Below are 20,841 nucleotides of genomic sequence, written 5' to 3' on the forward strand. Positions count from 1 at the left end.
CGTGCTCTTTATGGCCTCAAGCAGGCTCCTCGAGCTTGGTTTGAAAAGTTCAGCTCAGTTGTTGCTCAGCAGGGTTTCACTTCGAGTCCTCATGACACTGCTCTCTTCGTCCGAAGATCCTCTGCTGGTATCACTCTTATTCTTCTCTATGTTGATGATATGATTATTACTGGAGATGATTCTGCAGGTATCCGCTCTCTTCAGCACTTCCTTAGTCAGCATTTTGAGATGAAAGATTTGGGCACTCTCAGCTATTTTCTTGGGCTTGAGGTTACCTCATCCTCTGATGGATACTATCTTTCCCAAGCTAAATATGCTTATGATCTTCTCTCTAAAGCCGGTATCACTGACAACAAGACTGTTTCCACTCCTTTGGAATACAATGCCAAGCTCACACCCTTGGATGGTGAACCTATATCTGATGCTACTCGCTATCGTCAGTTGGTTGGTAGTCTGATCTATCTCACTGTTACTCGTCCAGATATTTCACATGCCGTGGGTATGGTTAGTAAATTTATGGATGCCCCTCGTTCTGTCCACTGTGCTGCTGTTCTTCGGATTCTCCGATATGTCAAGGGTACTCTTTATCATGGTTTACACTACTCCTCTCGGTCTTCTCTTGAGCTTCATGCTTATTCAGATGCGGACTGGGCCGGTGATCTGACTGATCGATGCTCTATCACAGGTTTCTGTTTCCTGTTGGGTACTTCTCTTGTCTCATGGCGTAGCAAAAAGCAGGATGTTGTTTCCCGTTTCAGTATTGAGGCTGAGTATCGTGCCCTTGCCGACACCACCTGCGAGCTTGTCTGGCTTCGCTGGCTCTTGGCTGACATGGATGCTCTACAGCCCACTGCTACTCCTCTTTTTTGTGACAATCGTAGTGCTATCTACATTGCTCATAATGATGTCTTCCACGAACGCACCAAGCACATTGAGATCGACTGCCACATTACTCGCCAGCATCTCAAGAAAGGCAATCTCAAGTTGTTCTCCATCTCATCTGTTGACCAGCCTGCTGATATCTTCACCAAGTCTCACCCACCTGGTCGTCTTCGAGATCTTATATCCAAACTCCAGTTGGCTTCCTCCTTGCCACCTCGAGTTTGAGGGGGGATGTTAGTGTATAGATTAGCCCATTGGGCTTAGCCTAGTCTATTACTTGTACTACACTTATATTACTTGTACTGCACATATATCTAACCTATATAAAGGCTCTCTTTTGTACATTGTTTTACACACATTAATATACTGACTATTTAGTCATTCTCTCTCTTTATATTGTTAACACTTAACAAGATAGTGAAATACGATAGGAAATAGCAAAAAGATGATACATATCTAATGGATATAGATTTTTGCAAAAGGACTCCAAATTAGATTTATATTATCTAGGTGATCATAGGTTCTAATTAACTTCTAAACGCTACAATAGAATTTTAACCAAGTAAAGCACAGGAAATGTCCATTAATGTGCATTGATTTTGAATTTCAGGTATAATTTCTAAACAGGAGGAAGGGGCAGGGGCACAAAAGCATCTGTCTTCACACCTAGTTCTTCCTCAATTGTTCAGCATGAACATGTTCTCAGTGTCAAGAAATTCAAAGAATGATTCAAGGTTCACATAAGAAAGAAGGGTATATGCTTTTACTAGTCAAATTATAATCAGAATCCTTGTAATCGTGTATATGGCCAACATCTATGTTGTAAACACATAGTTGTGAAACTCAATACATGCATGCAAAACACACTCTTATAATCCTATATGATTTTCAATCCATTTGGGATATCATAGATCATTAGTTCATTACAAAATTAATATTAATCTTAAAGATTACTCTGCATCCTGCATTACTACAACAGTGGTAAATGGTTACTTCGCAAAATAATCATGAAAATATGACAACAAAAAAGTAATCAAAATAACCATTGAGCAATAGTGACAAAGATGTAAAATAACTTACCAATGTGAGGCTTTTGATGACATCATCTGAAAAAAATTCAGGTTCAGATTTCCGTAGAGAAAACAGAGTTTCAATCAGTGGCCTCATCTTTTCCACATCTATAATGTTATCATTGTTCAGCTTTATATCTTCAAACAAACGCCCTAATACCTCATCTCTTTTCCTCTGCAGCCTTATCATATTCTTCTCCAACCCTTTGTAACCAACCCACCTTAAAATTGGAAAGAAATCACATATATTCACTGCGAAGTTTGAAGAGAAAACCTCTTTGAATTCTTTGAGAAGTTTCTTTCCCACATCCATGCATGCAAACTCCTCACCAACACAAGGCTTTCCAGCAACCATCCTCATCATTATATTAGACACCAAAAGTGAGCACAAATACTTGAAGTCGACCTTTTGGGGTTCTATATTTGACAATTTAAACACTTGGCGAATAAGAGAGTACACTTCTTCTTCTCTAATGATAGAAGATTTCTGAAGGCTGATACGAGAGAAAATCTCAATGGTACTAACCCGTCTGAGGTTTCGCCACAAGTGACCATATGGAGCCCAAACTGGGGCAGTACAGTTGTAAGTAAGACGATCCCCAGCAATAGTTTGGGGACGATTTGCAAATGTTATGTCATTTTTGGTGAAAAATTCCTCAACAGCTGAAGGAGAAGATACAACTAGGATAGACCTTGAACCAAACTTAAGAGATAGGATTGGACCGTACTGCAAAGATAGGGTCTCTAGTGTTCGGTGGAGTGGCTGTTTCAGGAGGTGAAGGTGGCCGATTATTGGTAGAGAAAATGGACTTGGTGGTAAATTTTTGTTATGGTGGTTTAGAAGTTTGAAAATGAAAACAATGGAGAGGATCAAAGCAAGGTAGAAGTAAAAGTTTTCCATGGCGAAGCAGAGCAATATGGACTAGAGAAAAACAGAGGGAGAAGAGACAATAACCCTTACCCAAATACTGTAGTGAGGATCTTATCCATGAATGCCAAAAACAGATTTGTCATTGTCCTAAAATTGACGTGGTACCCCATATAAACATATTTTATCTTCCCCAAGCCAAATAGCCAATCACCTTTTCTTGCTTGGGATTTTGGGAACCATTCTCGGACTAAATTATTAGACCTAATACCATTATCATTATGCATCTAAATTGTTAGACCTAATCCCATTATCATTATGCATAAGGACAAATTTAGGCTCTTAATAGTCCTATTCAAACCAAAAGTCTATTATTAAAAATTTTAAAATTTAAACTTCACACAAGTCACATTTTTTTTTTTTTTTTGCCTCAAGTTGCATCTTATTAAATTAATATTTTATTAAGATATTAAGCTACAAGGGTCTTGACTAAGGGACAAGATTCAACAATAATTTAATTTAGATAGAATATTATAATCTAAATTTTAAAAATTTAAATTCTACTTCAATTAAAAGTCTATTATCAAAATTTTCAGAATATATATTTAGCCATAGCTTTTCAATACAATCCCACTTAATCAATAAATCATCCCTATAATTAAATCTCAAACAATAGACTTAATGTTGTTTTTGTTTGTTCACTTTTTCCCCCAAGATGCAACTTACGCTTATGTTAGAATCTAATAAATGCATCTTACTTATTGTTCTTTGCTTCTAAATTGCGTGCAAAATATTATGCCAAAGGAAGTTTAATACTCCCTCCATTCCAAATTGTTTGGCTTGTATTCTATTTTGAGATATCCCAAAATTATATCCTGTTTGAAATGTCAAATACCATTAATTTATTAACATTCTCTTTGTGTCATTAATTTATTTGTGGGAGCATTTTTTTAATTAAAAAAAATTAAAAACCTAAATTGAATTTGGTTTGCAAATTGAATTTGATCTAAAGATAAAGATTGAATTTGGACTAGGCTTGGTCGCTATAGAATTTGGATTTGAATATAGGTTTGCAAATTGTAAGAGTTGTACACTAATTGAATTTGAAATCTACAATAACTTTGAAAATTGCTTGGCAGTTGGTGCCAACACTAGAAATGTTTTTTTTTTCCTTAAATAATTTTTTGATAAATTTGTTTAAGGGTAATTCAGAAAATTTCTAACTTTTTTTTTAAAGAGATAAGACAGTTAATGATGTTTATCTAAATAATTGGATTTTTCTAACTAGGCCAAACAATTTAGAACAAAGAGAGTATAAAAAAGCAAAACAATGGACACCCATTTGTGTTCTTGGTTCTTTTATGTAAGTTTTTATTTTTATTTTTTATATATTCTCAAATTTTGAACTCTTTTGTGTATGTTTTGATTTTGGGTTTTGGTTATTGTCTTTGTTTTTTGTTTTTTTTCTTCAAGTGGCATCTCACTAAATTAATATTTTATTAGGATATTAAGCTACAGAGCCCAAGCCCACAAGCCCACTTTGCTTAGAAAGTTAACTTGAATTGCGAAAGGTTGCTTTCTAGACTCTTGATTAAGGGATAAGATTTAACAATAATTTAATTTAGATAAATAGTTATCATCTAAATTTTAGAAATTCAAATTCTACTCTAATTAAAAGTCTATTATATATCAAAATTTTCAAAACTTATACATACATACATACATACATACATATATATATATACACACATATATGGCTTTTCAATACAATCTCACTTAACCAATAAGCCATCCCTATAATTAAATCCCACACAATACAAGTTTTTGGTTCTCTAATGTAAGTTTTTATATTTGTTTTTTATATTCTCAATTTTTGAACTCTTTTGTGTATGTTTTGATTTTGGGTTTTGGTGATTGTATTTAATTTGCGAGTGTGTGGATTTTTTTTAATTAGACTATCACTAGGAATAAATCGGTATTGAGGAATTATTATTTTTATTATTTTTTGTGCTGGCTAGGGCATAGATTAAACATAGCCCAAACAGAAATAGTCAAACTCATATTATGAAATTAAGAAACTAACACAAAACATAAAGATAATTTTAAAAATATAAAAATAGATAAACAATGATAAATTCTAAACTCTAAACAATTAAAACTTAAAGTAATTTTTCATTAAAATTTATTTACTTATTTTATAATTTGTTATACTTTTATTTATTAGTAATTTAGTTTTAATTATTTAAAAATAATTAGCTTATCCATGCACTTATAAGAACAGAGGTAATTTTACTTTATTGGTCTATGCACTAATAAAAACAGAGGTAATATACTCTATTGGTTTTGTTAATGAATCTCATATCTTATAACAAATCTAATCAAAGTTGAGAGAGGATGTTAGTCATGGAAGGGCACGGAGTACAAACAGCCTCTAAAGGCTGAGTCTTTGTCATAAGAAATCCAAAACCTGAGGTCATGTCCACCATCTCCTTCCCAACCATTTCCCAATCAAAGCATTGAATGAGTGAACCCAATGCTAATGAAATCACCCTCATGGCCATGCCAGCACCAGGGCATACCCTCCTCCCTATGCCAAATGGAATGAACTTGAACCCTTCTCTTTCTCCATTGATTTCTTCAAATCTCTCTGGCTTGAACTTAGTAGGCTCCTCCCAAAACTTGGGATCTCTATGCATGGACCATGCATTCACCAACAAAATTGTCCCTTGTGGGATATGAAATCCCCCCACAGTGCAGTCTGCTGAGGAACAATGAGGTAATAAAAGTGGTGATGTAGGATACAATCTAAGTGTTTCATTGATGACACAACGAAGATAGGGAAGTTTGGCAAGATCCAAGTCATTTATCAAGTGCTCACCCCCAACTTGGTTATCAATCTCTGCTTTAACCTTCTGCAACACTTCTGGATGATTAAGAAGAAGTGACATTGCCCATTCTATGGTTGTTGCTGTGGTGTCTGTTCCCGCAATTAACATCATCTGCAGCACATAATTCATTGTAAGCTAAGCTAACATTTCCAGAAGCAAAAATTCTAGGCAGAAGGGAAAAATAATTTATATTTTTTAGTACATATCTCAAGAAGATGTTTGGATGTTCTGTAAAATTGCATTTCCACAAAGTTTTCCACATGGATGCAGTAGCATGGTTCCATTGTTTCTTACTAGGATAGAGAAAAATGACAAAAGATGAATCAAAATTCCAAAAGATTATATATTTTTTCAAAAGGACTCCAAATTAGATCTATATTATCTACGTGATCATAGGTTCTAATTAACTTCTAAACGCTACAATAGAATTTTAACCAAGAAAAACACAGGAAATGTCTATTAATGCTTTTCTCAAAAAAAAAAAAAAGGGTCTATTAATGTGCAAAGATTTCGAATTTCATTAACTTTACTTGAACATAGTAAACTTAGTAGATAGTTTGTTGAAAATGCAATAGCTCAAATAAGAAGACTCAGGAAATTAAAGTTGTGTTTAAAAGTGAACTTTTCAACAGCACTCCCAGACAAGATAGATAGTGAAATATTGGAATAAAATAATAGGAATAAAGAGAACTAAAAAGAAAATAGAAACAATGACACTAATGAGAACATCAAGGATATAAATTATTCAACTTCTAGCCTACTTCCACATGATTCAGCTTCTAGCCTACACTTTCGAATCCAAATCTTCCTGTAAAGTTATAATTTACAACTATTTTATGTTAGCTTTAATTCCGTGCCAAATTTGATTGTAATTATGTTCAATCTTATGTACTCTGTATTATTTGTGGGATTTCATTGTAAGGGTTGTGTGAGAGAGAGAGAGTGTGAAGACTCAAGGCAATTGAAGACTAAAACTGTTTTCGCGGGTAGCTCGCGAGTAAGCTTTCTCGCGAAGTGATGCATGTGCCCTGCACATGATTGGAATGCGAAGAGTCAGGACAAGATGGAAACAGTTGGTTTTCGCGAGTGTCTCGCAGGTAAGGCTTTCCCGCGAGATATCCGCGAAATATTCTGTTTTGCTGAACTGTCATTTCTGATATACACTATCTGTACTCACACTATATATATCCACATTATCCATAGATGTTAAGGAGTGCTTCTGAGAAAAAACTCTAGCCACAAACCTTAAGAGTTAGAGATTGTTATACCCACAATTCTTTACAAAATTCATTGTGGATTTTCCTTAACTCCTACATCTCTATTTCCATACACTTAAGAGGTTGATAGCCCAAAAACTTACCACACCCATTATGAGTGTCAAGTGAGGTTTTGGTGCTGCTGGGAAGTATTGGAAGAAGCCAGGCTTTGGTGGATGCAATCGAGCGTATTGCGGGATCCAGAGAGCTAGACAAGACACGATTCCGAGAAACCTTGTTGGAGTAGGAGCTTGGAGGGCTTAGGTGCATTTGGTAGATTAGGCTCAAAGGGTCTCTTGCTACTCGTGTTTCCCAATTAATTGTCTAGTGGATCGATTACCACTTGGAGGGCGGCAGAGAGATTTTACGCCGAGTACTTCGGTTTCCTTTTCGATAATACATCGGCGTGTTATCTTGTGTTTGCATTCTTCTTCCATACTCTTTTACCTTTCAGTTTACTGCTGTGTTACATTGATTATGGGTTAGAGTAATTTATTTGTTTATCTGCTCGCATTTACTCTATTTCGCACTTAGTATAAGTTAGAGTAAAATCTATCGAGCCGTAATATTTAATTTGGGGGTCTAAACAGCTCTTGTGTTTTAACACGTTTTCTAGCTTTCACTTCTGTTCCACTTTTTTTGTTCTGTTCTATTCTTTCATAGTTGATCAATGATAACATTATAGATGTGGAAAAGCAGAGGACACAAATTGAAACTCTGTTGATTTTTTCAATCATTTATAGTTGACCACCTTATAGTATTGACTTGTGACAAAAGTTGTATCACTACTTTCTCCGACTCAAAAACCAAATCGCCTATTTAATATGGTATATTTGAAGAACAAGTCAAGGTATATTAAATTTCATGCAAAGTAGTCATACTGGGTGGGTGGAGAGAGCTAAAGTCACGCTTGCTTGACAATGCATGCAAAAAAAAAGGCATGTAATTTAATGTTGTAGTGTAAAAATTCTAGGCTCCTTCCAACAAATTGATGACCGCTGCCAGTAAATGCTATCTCATCACAGAAAGCTATCGTATAAGAAAGGCCCATCATTTAACTTTTCCTATTTTCAATCGATTACGATAAATACTTTAAAAAGTTTGATATTCATGATTCATGCAGAGGGTAGTTAATGTTAAATGTTAAAAAGATTATAAAAAAAAAATTCAAAAGAAAAAAAGTTAAGAAGAAATGAACTAAGGCTGCATTTGTTTCGGCTGAAAATGAATTTGGAAAAACAATTTACACTTTGCCGTGTGTTTGGTTGCGCATGAAAAATTTGGTCAAATGGAAAATCATTTCCGTTGACCTTAAAATACCCACCTTACACCCGTAAATCATTTTACACTTTCATTTTACCTTCAAACCATTTCCACTCTCCTCACTCACTCACATCACTCACGCCAAGCCCAAGCCGAAGGATGGAGAGAGCTATTGCCGGTGAAGCCCATATCCAGTCCCCGACCCACGGCCCCGCCGGTCTAATCCCGCCACTCAAACCCATCGCCGATCTAATCGCATCACCTCAGCTCCTCCATCGTGCTCAAACCCATCTTCGATGAACCCAACTAAACCCACCCAATTTCTTCACATCCCAGTCCCCGACCCACGGCCTCACCATCATGCCTGCAAGCCCCTCTGCCAGTGAAGGTAGTTCTTCATCTACTTCACCTCCGTCCTCTCTCTCACTCATCAAACCCATCCTTCTTCTTTTTTTTTTTCTTTTTTTTTTTTGTAAAATAACATTTTTGCTTGGATTTTGGAGGATTGGTGGTTGGGGTGATTCATGGGTTTCAGTGGTGGTGGGTTGGGGGTGAATTTAAGCGTTGATGGTGGTTGATTGGGGGTGGTGGATCGTTGGCTATGGTGGTTTGTCGGTTTCAATGGTGGTGGATTATGGGTTTTGGTAGATGGTTTTGATATTGATTTTGAGATTAATGGATTTTGATTTTGATTATGATTTTTCAAATTAATTGGTTATGTGGTGGATAATGGTGGCTGGGTTTGTAGTGGCCAGTGGTGTTTGGGTTTATAGTGGTGATTGTGATTGTTGGTTTTTTGAAAATAGGCTTTTACATGCAATACCAAACGCTAAAAATACTTTTCCAACAAACTTTCCAAAACACAAACAAACAATTGAAAATATTTTCCGTTTCGTAAAATATTTTTAGTTGAAAATATTTTACACTAGGAAAACATTTTACATAGAACCAAACGCAACCTAAATTACATGGTGCTTTTTGGCATTTTTGATGATAGAATTTGCAAACTAACAGGAAAATTATATTTCTATATAGGGGGAAGGGGCAGGAGAGCAAAAGCATCTGTCTTTACACCTAGTTCTTGCTCAATTATTCAGCATGAACACATTTACGGTGCCAAGAAATTCAAATACGTTGTATTTGGGAACTTGGATTTGAATTTTAAATTAATAAATTTGAAATGTCTTGATTTCAAATCCATTGATTTTAAGAGTTGTTTCAAATTCAAGTATTTTAAAGGTTTAAAATCCTTGGTGAATTTGTCAAATCCAAATCTTTGACCTTTTTTAAACTTCCAAACAAATTATTTAGATTTTAATCACTTAAATCCAAATCCAAATGCCCAAATTATGTCATCCAAACACACCAATAATGATTCAAGATTAAATAAGAAGAAGAGTATACTAGTCAGATTATAATTAAAATCCATGTAATCGTGTATATAGCCAACGCCTATGTTGTAAACACATAGTTGAGAAACTCAATACACGCATGCAAAACACACTTATAATCAATCGATTTGGGATATTATAGATCATTACAGTAAATATTAATCTTAAAGATTACTCTGCATCCTATTTTACTACAACAGTGCTAAATGCCTAAATGGTTACTTCGCAAAATAATCAGGAAAAATATAATAACAAAAAGTAATTAAAATCACCATATATTGAGCAATAATCACAAAGATGTAAATAAACTTACCAATGTGAGGCTTTTGATGACATCATTTGAAAAAAATTCAGGATCCGATTTCCGTAGAGAAAACAGAGTTTCAATCAGTGTCCTCTTCTTCTCCACATCTATAATGTTATCATTGTTCAACTTTATCTCTTCAAACAAACGCCTTAATACTTCATCTCTTTTCCTCTGCAACCTTATCATATTCTCCTCCAACCCTTTGTAACCTACCCACCTTAAAATTGGAAAGAAATCACATATATTCACTGTCAAGCTTGCAAAGTAAATCTCTTTGAATTCTTTGAGAAGTTTCTTTCCCACATCCATGCATGTAAACTCCTCCCCAACACATGGCTTTCCAGCAACTATCCTCATCATTATATTGGACACCAAAAGTGTGCTCAAATACTTGAAGTCCACCTTTTGGGGTTCTATATTTGACACTTTAAACAATTGGCGAAGAAGAGAGTACACTACTTCTTCTCTAATGGTAGAAGATTTCTGAAGGCTGATATGAGAGAAAATCTCAATGGTACTAACACGTCTGAGGTTTCGCCACAAGTGACCATATGGAGCCCAAACTGGGGCAGTACAGTTGTAAGTAAGACGATCCCCAGCCATAGTTTGGGGACGATTTGCAAAGATTGTGTCATTTTTGGTGAAACATTCTTCAACAACAGAAGGAGAAGATACAACTAGGATAGACCTTGAACCAAGCTTAAGAGATAGGATTGGACCGTACTGCAATGATAGGGTCTCTAGTGTTTTGTGGAGTGGCTGTTTCAGGAGGTGAAGGTGGCCGATTATTGGTAGAGAAAATGGACTTGGTGGTAAATTTTTGTTATGGTGGCGGATTAGAAGTTTGATAATGAAAACAGTGGAGAGGATCAAAGCAAGGTAGAAGTATAAGCTTTCCATGGCGAAGCAGAGCTATGGTTTAGAGAAAGACAGAGGGAGAAGAGATAATAACCCTTACCTAATACTGTAGTGAGGATCTTATACATGAATGCCAAAAACTGATTTGTCATTGTCCTACAATTGACGCGGTACCCCATATAAAAATATTTTATCTTCACCAAGCCAATTACCTTTTCTTGCTTGGGATTTTTGGAGAGAAATGTTAGGAGCATTAATTTTGGCATAATTTTATGTCACAATTCGCCATATGATGAGCTGTGATTAGTAAAAATGTGTTAGTGAGCTATCACAACTTGCCATATAGCATATAATGGTATAAAATTGTGTCAAAATTAATGTCCCTAACAATTCTCATTTTTGGAACCATTCATAGACTAACTTTCAATTATTAGACCTAATCCCACTATCACTCTCATTTTTGGAACCATTCATAGACTAACTTTCAATTATTAGACCTAATCCCACTATCATTATGCATAACGACAAATTTTCCCACAATTTAGTCTTTTATGTTGATTATAAAAATTCAACAAATAATCATACCCATCCTAAATTTTAACGTACTAGGCCACTACACTTACTTTTGCTACACACCTAGTCCTGTTGCTTGTATAGTTGCATGTTTTGTCTTAAAAAAAAATATAAAATATTCAATTTAATACAATAAAACATTTGAATATCCCAAATTAACATATGGATTCTAGTTTTCTCATTTTTGGAGCTATTCATGAACTAACTTTCAATTATTAGACCTAATCCCATTGCCATTATGCATAATGACAAATTTTTCCATAGTTTAGTCTTTTAATTGGAGTCTAATTCTCCGCCATGTGTCCATTTATTTTTTTTAAATTTCTGTGGCATGTGATATGATTATTCTAATTTTCCGCCACGTGTTTATTTATTTATTTTTTAATTTATGTGGCATGTGATATGATTATTAGTTGAATTTTTATAATCAACATAAAAGACTAAACTATGGAAATTTTGTCGTTATGCATAACGACAAATTAGACCTAAACTATGGGAATATTTTATGTGGCATGTGATATGATTATTAGTTTAATCCACGCAACATTTATTATTATTATTTTTTTTGGTAAACTAACATTTATTATGTTATTCTTATGGATTGCTCTGGTCACACTCTCGGCCCCTTGCTTTTCTTTTCTCACGTTGCGGCTCTCATGTACGGCCTACACCGCGCATGCACTGGTTTATTTGTACTTTATAAAGAACCCCTACCTTCACCTCAACAAAACACGTTCTCCTGGTTCAACTACAACAAGAAACGTGATTTGCTGTGATGATCTACTTCAACTACAACAAGAAACGTGACTTTCTCACGTGTTTTACTTCAACTACAAAATAAAAACGTGACTTGCTCACTGGTATGGATGGAGAGGGTATATGATACAAGTGGCATGTAATCTCCCTCTCATATTTACTATACACTTACGGGGTTCATACATGTGAAAGGGGCATTACTGTTACACAATATTATCCTTTTTCTATCTCAGGTGATCCAACCCAATTCATTAGGTTAGTTAGGTTAGTTTCTATATATGCGATGGGTTAGTTTCTAGAATGAGTGTTAGACATTGCTCAAGGTAATTCAAGTTAGGTCTCAAAAACATTCAAGTTGCAGAAAAGAATTCAACTTCAGTGAAGTTTGATCAATCAAAAATTACATTCGACTGATCAAAAATTAGAGAAAAACAGATTCTGTAGAATTTTAAATGAAGCCTAAGCCCATGAAAACATTTAGGGTTTCAGTCCAACACTCCTAAGTATAAAAGGAAAACTCTAACTACATTTTGATGACTCTTGAAAGACTTATGAGTTACTCTTATGAGATCTGAGAAGTTTTGTGCCTTCTAACTTTATAAGTGTTTACTGGAACAAGAACTACAATCAAGTGTTGGTGGAATCTAGTTGCTGCAAGATCAACAAGTGGTGATTTGAAACCTTTGAGTGGGATTTCAAAGTCATAAGCGTGGGAGCTTATGTGCTGCAAATTCAAGAGAGAAGAGTCTGTAAATTCAGAGTTTGCATGTGGTCATGTCAGTAAATTACTACTGCAGGTAACAATAGATTTAAGGTTAAATCTTTTGTAAAAATTTCAATTCTCTATTAGTGGAATTATTTACTTGGAGGATTGTTTTGGTCAAATCTTACCCAAGTTTTTACCTTGAAATGATTCATTTCATTGGTTTTCTTTTCCGCTATGCAAGAAATGATTTTTTGTTGTTTAACTTAAATCTCATAATTAACCGAAGAAACTATTTGGCTAATTCACTAGGTTTAAACAATCTGTTTTAAGGGGTCTAAACAAACAAACAAACAAAAACACATTACCTCTAGTACCCAAAAAAATGAGAACAATCCTAATTAATTGCAACAAAAACATCATTCAAGACTACAAAACCACTCAAATTAGTATGACCATTTATCATGTGAGAGGAAAGAATATGCCATTATAGTACTTTTGAAGTATTATATAATTACTCTTGAGAACATATGTTAGTCTTGGAAGGGCATGGACTACAAATAGCCTGAAAAGGCTTTGACAAAAGAAATCCAAAATTTGGTTCATGTCAGCCACTTCCTTCCCAACCCTTTCCCCAAACAAAATACTAAATGAGTGCAACCAATGCCAACAAAAGTTTCTACATGGCCATCCTCGCACCTGGCATGGCCTCCTCATTATGCCAAATGAAATGTATTTGAACCCTTCTCTTTCTCCATTGGTTACTTCAAATCTCTTTGGTTTGAATCTATTGGGTTCCTCCCACAGGTTAGGGTTCTTATGCATGAACTATGCATTCACCAACAAAATTGTCCCTCATTGTATATGAAATTCCCCCACGATGCAATCTTCTAAGGGAAAATGTTGTAATAAAAATGGCTGTGGAGGATTTAGTACTCTCTCATTAATTAGAAGTTTATGCAATTATAAAAACATAGGTAATTATACAGTATTGGTTTTGTTAATCAGTCTCATATCTTCTAGCAAATATGATCAAAGTTGAGAGAGGACGTTAGTCATGGAAGGGCATGGAGTACAAACAGCCTCTAAAGGCTTAGTCTTTGCCATGAGAAATTCGGAACCTGAGGTCATGTTCACCATCTTCTTCCCAACCATTTCCCAATCAAAGCATTGAATGAATGCACCCATTGCTAAAGACATAACCCGCATGGCCATGCCATCACCAGGGCATGCCCTCCTCCCTATGCCAAATGGAATGAACTTGAACCCTACTCTTTCTCCATTGATTTCTTCAAATCTCTCTGGCTTGAACTTAGTAGGCTTCTCCCAAAGCTTGGGATCTCTATGCATGGACCATGCATTCACCAACAAAATTATCCCTCGCGGGATATGAAATCCCCCCAAAGTGTAGTCCCCTTGATGTCGCGGAAGCCTGAAGAGAAGCACACACGATGCTCTCTTGATGAAACAGAAACTAAACTGTTAGTTTCTGGTAGTAAACCTCGAATCCACGAGGGGTTTCCCTGAATCTACAAGGAGATAAACTGGAATCCACCAGAAGAGAAAATTGACAAAATGTCTGTGTTTATTGATAATAGTCTGATTTGCCTCTGACGGCTACAAAACATATAAATACTGAGCAAAAACGTTTAAAACCCTAATTCGCACTAATTAAGCGATTAGGTGACAAAATTACCGAATTTTACCAAAAATGGCAAAATTGAGTTAAACGCAGAATCATAAACTACTGACCTTAAGGGTCGTCCCAAAACAGACGGGACCTTATTCTGACTTTTAAACTAAAAGTTATTAAGGAAAAACAAATATTACTATAAATAGCAAAAACATTGTTTTCAAAAATTACCGAATTTTACCAAAAATGGCAAAATTGAGTTAAACGCAGAATCATAAACTACTGACCTTAAGGGTCGTCCCAAAACAGACGGGACCTTATTCTGACTTTTAAACTAAAAGTTATTAAGGAAAAACAAATATTACTATAAATAGCAAAAACATTGTTTTCGGGGCCTTAACGAAGGAATTTGCCCAATTTCATGCAATTCCGACATTGTTACCTCTGATGGCCCCTACTGGCACCCCCCTTTGATCTTGCGTTGTGACTTCCTGCGCCCTTGCTACTCCAAGAAGGCATGTGCTGTCTGTTCTACATCACCCCTTAGGAATAATGAGGCAATAAAAGTGGCACTGTAGGAATAGTCAAAGTGTTTCATTGATGACACAATGAAGATAGGGAAGTTTGGCAAGATCCCAGGCATTTATCGAGCGCTCACACCCAACTTGGCTGTCAATCTCTGCTTTAACCTTTTGCAATACTTTAGGATGATTCAGAAGAAGTGACATTGCCCATTCCATGGTTATTGCTGTTGTTTCTGTTCCCGCAACAAACACCATTTGAAGCACATAATTCTCTGGTAAGCTAAGCTAACATTTCCAGAAACAAAAATTCTAGGCAGAAAGGAAAAAGACTATTTTTTAGTACATAAGAAGATGTTTGGATGTTCTATAAAATTGCACATAATGTTTCACATGGATTTAGAAACATGGCTCCATTGTTTCTTAACAGGATGGAGAAATACGATAGGAAATAACAAAAGATGATACATATATAGATTTTTGCAAAAGGACTCCAGATTAGATTTATATTATGGACAAAATTTAGCTACAAAATTGGTTATAACTTTAGTCTACAACTTTACTTAATATATTTTTATTGGAGGTGAATTTTGACGAATTTACCATTAGATTACATCTTCTTTTTATATTCTCCATACTTGCAAAATTTCTAAAAAATAAAGATCAATAATTATGTCATCAATAAATTGTTTAAATTGCAAGTTTTTGTAGTTTAAAATTATACACAAAATATAAGCTTATAGATCATATAGTAAATGATATCCGATTAACACAAAATTTGATATGTGTATTAAGAGCGAAAGAACATGCAATTTAACAGTTAGATTTTTAAAATATATAGTAATGTTTATTTTATTGAGTAAGGTTATAACTTTAGGTTACAATCAATTTTGTAAGGAAATTTCATTCTTATATTGTTATCATAGGTTCTAATTAACTTCTGAATGCTACAATAGAATTTTAACCAAGTAAACACAGGAAATGTCCATTAATGTGCATTGATTTTGAATTTCAGTAGCTTTATTTGAACATAGTAAGCTTAGTAGACAGCTTGTCGAAAATGCAACGGCTCAAATAAGAAGACTCGGGAAATTGAAATTGTGTTGTTAAAGTGGACCTTTCAATAGCACTCCAAGACAAGATTGACAGTGGAATGTTGGAATAAAATAATAGAAATAAAGAGAAGTAAATAGAAAATCTATGGCCTGCGTTCACAGGTCCAAATCTGCTGTCCTGCTCTCTTCTATACACTACAAATAAAAATTTGCCACATGTAAACCAAACTAATTTTATGGTCACAGCTGATCAATAATAACATTACAGATGTGGAAAAGAGGACACTGATTGAAACTCTGTTTGAATCAGTGGTGACTTGCAACAAACTGTGTCACTACTTTCTCTACTCAGAAACCAAATCACCTATTTAATACGGTATATGTGAAGAGCAAGTCAACATATCAAATTGCATGCAAAGAACTCATTCTTTTTTCCTTTTTCTTTTTTTGATGAACTGAAAGAAGTCATTCTATTTCTGGGTGTGTGGAGAGAACTGAGGGAGCTCAAGTCACGCTCGCTTGACAATGCATGCAAAAGAAGGCATATAATTTAATGTAGTGCGAAAATTCAAGGCTCCTTCCGACAAATTGATGACTTCCAGCAAATGCTATCTCATCACAGAAAGCTACTGTAAAAGAAAGGCCCATCATTTAATTTTTCCTATTTTCAATTAGATTATGATAAAAGATAAAAACTTAAAAATTTTGATATTCATGATCATGTAGAGGGTATAGTTAATGTTAAATTCAAGAGAAAAGAGTGAAGAAGAAATGAACTAACATTGAGCTTTTTGGTCTTTTGATGATAGAATTTACAAACTAACAGGTATAATTTCTAAATAGGAGCAAGGGGCAGGGGCAGGGGCGCAAAAGCATCTGTGTTCACACCTAGTTCTTCCTCAATTGTTCAGCAGGAACATATTCTCAGTGTCAAGAAATTCAAAGAATGATTCAAGGTTCACATAAGAAGAAGGGTATATGCTTTTACTAGTCAAATTATAATCAGAATCCTTGTAATCGTGTATATTTCCAACATCTATGTTGTAAACACATAGTTGTGATACCCAATACATGCATGCAAAACACACTTATAATGATTTACAATCCATTTGGAACATCGTAGATCATTAGTTCATTACAATTAATATTAATCTTACAGATTACTCTGCATCATATATTACTACAACAGTGCTAAATGGTTACTTCGCAAAATTTTCATGAAAATGTAACAACAAAAAAGTAATCAAAATCACCATTGAGCAATAGTGACAAAGATGTAAACTAACTTACCAATGTGAGGCTTTTGATGACTTCATCTGAAAAAAATTCAGGCTCAGATTTCCGTAGAGAAAACAGAGTTTCGATCACTGGCCACATCTTTTCCACGTCTATAATGTTATCATTGTTCAGCTTTATCTCTTCAAACAAACGCACTAATACCTCATCTCTTTTCCTCTGCAACCTTATCATATTCTTCTCCAACCCACCTTAAAATTGGAAAGAAATCACATATATTCACTGTCAAGCTTGAAGAGAAAACCTCTTTGAATTCTTTGATAAGTTTCTTTCCCACATCCATGCATGCAAACTCCTCTCCAACACAAGGCTTTCCAGCAACCATCCTCATCATTATATTAGAGACCAAAAGTGTGCAAAATACTTAGAAGTCCACCTTTTGGGGTTCTATATTTGACAATTTAAACACTTGGCGAATAAGAGAGTACACTTCTTCTTCTCTAATGATGAAGATTTCTGAAGGCTGATATGAGAGAAAATCTCAATGGTACTAACACGTCTGAGGTTACGCCACAAGTGACCATATGGAGCCCAAACTGGGGCAGTACAGTTGTAAGTAAGACGATCCCCAGCCATAGTTTGGGGACGATTTGCAAATATTTTGTCATTTTTAGTGAAACATTCTTCGACAGCTGAAGGAGAAGATACAATAAGGATAGACTTTGAACCAAACTTAAGATATAGGATTGGACCGTACTGCAATGATAGGGTCTAGTGTTTTGTGGAGTGGCTGTTTCAGGAGCTGAAGGTGGCCAATTATTGGTGGAGAAAATGGACTTGGTGGTAAACTTTTGTTGTGGTGGCGGTTTAGAAGTTTGAAAATGAAAACAGAGGAGAGGATCAAAGCAAGGTAGAAGTACTATAAAAGTTTTCCATGGCGAAGCAGAGCAATAGTTTGGAGAAAGACAGAGGGAGAAGAGATAATAACCCTTACCCAAATACTGTAGTGAGGATCTTATCCCATGAATGACAAAAACAGATTTGTCATTGTCCTCCAATTGACGTGGTACCACATATAAAAATATTTTATCTTCACCAAGCCAATCACCTTTTCTTGCTTGGGATTTTGGAACCACTCTCGGACTAAATTATTAGACCTAATCCCATTATCATTATGTATAAGGACAAATTTAGGCTTTTAGTCGTTCAATTCAAACTAAAAGTTTATTATTAAAATTTTTAAAATTTAAATTTCACATGACTCATGTTTATGTTTTTCTTTTTGTTATTTTTTTTTTTTTGGCCTCAAGTTGCATATTAATTTTTTTTTTTTTTTTTTTTTTGCCAAATAAGCCCCCAAAATGACACAATTTTAATGAAAATGATGTGCTGACCTTGCACATGCTAAACAACACCGTTTTGCCCACAGAGAAAAAAAAAAAACTTCTTGTTACGACACCGTTTCCCCACCAAATAGAAAATCCCAAAACCCAGCCCTTAGCTCCCTAACCCACGAACCTAACCCTTGCAACCACTACATCGGCTTTACAACCAGCCCTTGCTTTATGAACCCAAACACAAGTTCATTGCAGTAACAAGTTTGTTGCAACACGGCAGCAGCGGCGGCAACGAGTATGGCTATGGCTCTCTCTCCCTCTCTTTTTGGATTTTTCTTGCCATGCTGGAATGGAATTGTGGGGTTTTTCATTGGGTTTGCTGGGGCTTTTGTTGTTTGGGTTTGTTGAGGGTTTTTGTTCAATTATTTTTGTTTGGGATTTTGTTGCTGGAGGCATAGAATGCTAGGTTTTTGTTCAATTATTTTTTGGGTTTTTGTAGCACTTTGATACTATTGATTGGGACGAATGAGCTGTGTGTATTGGAAATTTGGGGTTTTTCATTGGGTTTGCTGGGGCTTTAGTTGTTTGGGTTTGTTGAGGGATTTTGTTCAATTATTTTTGTTTGGGATTTTGTTGTTGGATGCATAGAATGCTGGGTTTTTGTTCAATTATTTTTTGGGTTTTTGTAGCACTTTGATACTATTGATTGGGACGAATGAGCTGTGTGTATTGGAAATTTGGGGTTTTTCATTGGGTTTCCTGGGGCTTTAGTTGTTTGGGTTTGTTGAGAGATTTTGTTCACTTATTTTTGTTTGGGATTTTGTTGCTGGATGCACAGAATGCTGGGTTTTTCTTAAATTATTTTTGGCTTTTTGTAGCACTTTGATACTATTGATTAGGATGAATTTTTTAAAGGATTTTTGTAGCAGTCTGTTGTCTATGGTTTATGATATATTTGGTTGTGTTTTGTCTAGAACTGGTTACTTTATTGAAATTTAATTTTGGTGGGTCAGCCTGTGATGATGAATGGTGTAAAATAATGCACATTTTTGCTTGGTAAATTGACTAAGTGGAATGGTTGTGGTCCAACTGAGTGGTCCATGTGTTCTGCTTTATAGCTCTTGTTTGCATATAGTATTATATTTATTTTAATAATGGCTTATGTCCATTGAAAGAAGATAGTGGTGTTAGTAACGTGTTAATTAAGTGTTATATTATAGTAATGCCTCTTGTATACATGTATGTGAATTATATTTTATTGATTTATTAATTAAATGTAATATTTTAGTAATGCATTTATATTTGTGTGCAGGGCTTTGAATATGGATCAACCATTTCATATGTCTATACATCATAGAGGGGTATTCATTACACATAGTGATACACATGTTAAATATGCTAGAGGGACTGAATCAAGGGTCTCAGATGTTGATCCTGACACTTTTGTTGTTTTTGTTATGCCAATGTATGCCAAAGATCTTGGTATTATGAATGTAGCAGAATTCTTTTACCGAATTCCACATATGGAACTTTATAATGGCCTATTTCCATTGAAAAAAGATGATGATGTTAGGGCTGTACATGACTAGTTATAATTTGCACCTGAAAGGTTAATACACATATATGTGAAGCATGTTGATCAAGTTGTTAAGGAAGTTAATGAGGATCAAGGTAATGAAGGTGTTGATGAGCATGAGTTTCATAAAGAAGTTGATGAAGGAGTCGGAGTAGATGACAATTTTTTTGATGATGATGTCGCGGAAGCCTGAAGAGAACACACACACGATGCTCTCTTGATGGAACAGAAACTAAACTGTTAGTTTCTGGTAGTAAACCTCGAATCCACGAGGGATTTCCCTGAATCCACAAGGAGATAAAACTGGAATCCACCAGAAGAAAATTTGACAAAAGTCTGTGTTTATTGATAATAGTCCATTTTGCCTCTGACGGCTGCAAAACATATAAATACTAAGAAAAAACGTTTAAAACCCTAATTCGCGCTAATTAAGCGATTAGGGGACAAAATTACCGAATTTTACCAAAAATGGCAAAATTGAGTTAACTGCAGAATCATAAACTACTGACCTTAAGGGTCGTCCCAAAACAGACGGGACCTTATTCTGACTTTTAAACTAAAAGTTATTAAGGAAAAACAAATACTACTATAAATAGCAAAAACACTATTATCGGGGCCTTAATGAAGGAATTCGCCTAAATTTTGGCGATGTTCATGGCATGAATCTG

The 20,841-nt window shown here is 35.1% G+C and overlaps 3 protein-coding genes across 3 annotated transcripts in view; all 3 read right to left on the reverse strand.

Moving 5' to 3' along the window:
- The window catches only part of LOC112040814 (cytochrome P450 81C13), an 8,527-nt gene extending 5,576 nt beyond the window's left edge, over positions 1-2,951 (reverse strand). The window contains exon 1 of the mRNA XM_024073736.2: positions 1,963-2,951. Within this exon, the coding sequence (XP_023929504.1) occupies positions 1,963-2,853 (891 nt within the window). The 5' untranslated portion in view covers positions 2,854-2,951. The remainder of the gene's footprint in view (positions 1-1,962) is intronic.
- A 2,138-nt stretch (positions 2,952-5,089) lies between these two features.
- LOC112040813 (cytochrome P450 81C13) lies at positions 5,090-10,943 on the reverse strand. The gene is made up of 2 exons (XM_024073734.2): positions 9,932-10,943; positions 5,090-5,819 (listed from the first exon to the last, which is right to left on the reverse strand). Exons 1-2 carry the CDS (start codon positions 10,823-10,825, stop codon positions 5,199-5,201), a joined length of 1,515 nt encoding a protein of 504 aa, XP_023929502.1. The 5' UTR covers positions 10,826-10,943; the 3' UTR covers positions 5,090-5,198.
- A 5,212-nt stretch (positions 10,944-16,155) lies between these two features.
- On the reverse strand, positions 16,156-18,968 carry LOC112040763 (cytochrome P450 81C13). The gene is given in 6 exon segments (XM_065766201.1): positions 16,156-16,653; positions 17,315-17,510; positions 17,512-17,767; positions 17,770-18,020; positions 18,022-18,179; positions 18,813-18,968. Coding segments are annotated over 6 exon segments (1,020 nt in total). The 3' UTR covers positions 16,156-16,650.
- Positions 18,969-20,841: the final 1,873 nt, after the last annotated feature.

Source organism: Quercus suber, unplaced genomic scaffold, assembly GCF_002906115.3.
Source record: "Quercus suber isolate HL8 unplaced genomic scaffold, Cork oak 2.0 scaffold_690, whole genome shotgun sequence".
In the NCBI taxonomy this organism is placed as follows: domain Eukaryota; kingdom Viridiplantae; phylum Streptophyta; class Magnoliopsida; order Fagales; family Fagaceae; genus Quercus; species Quercus suber.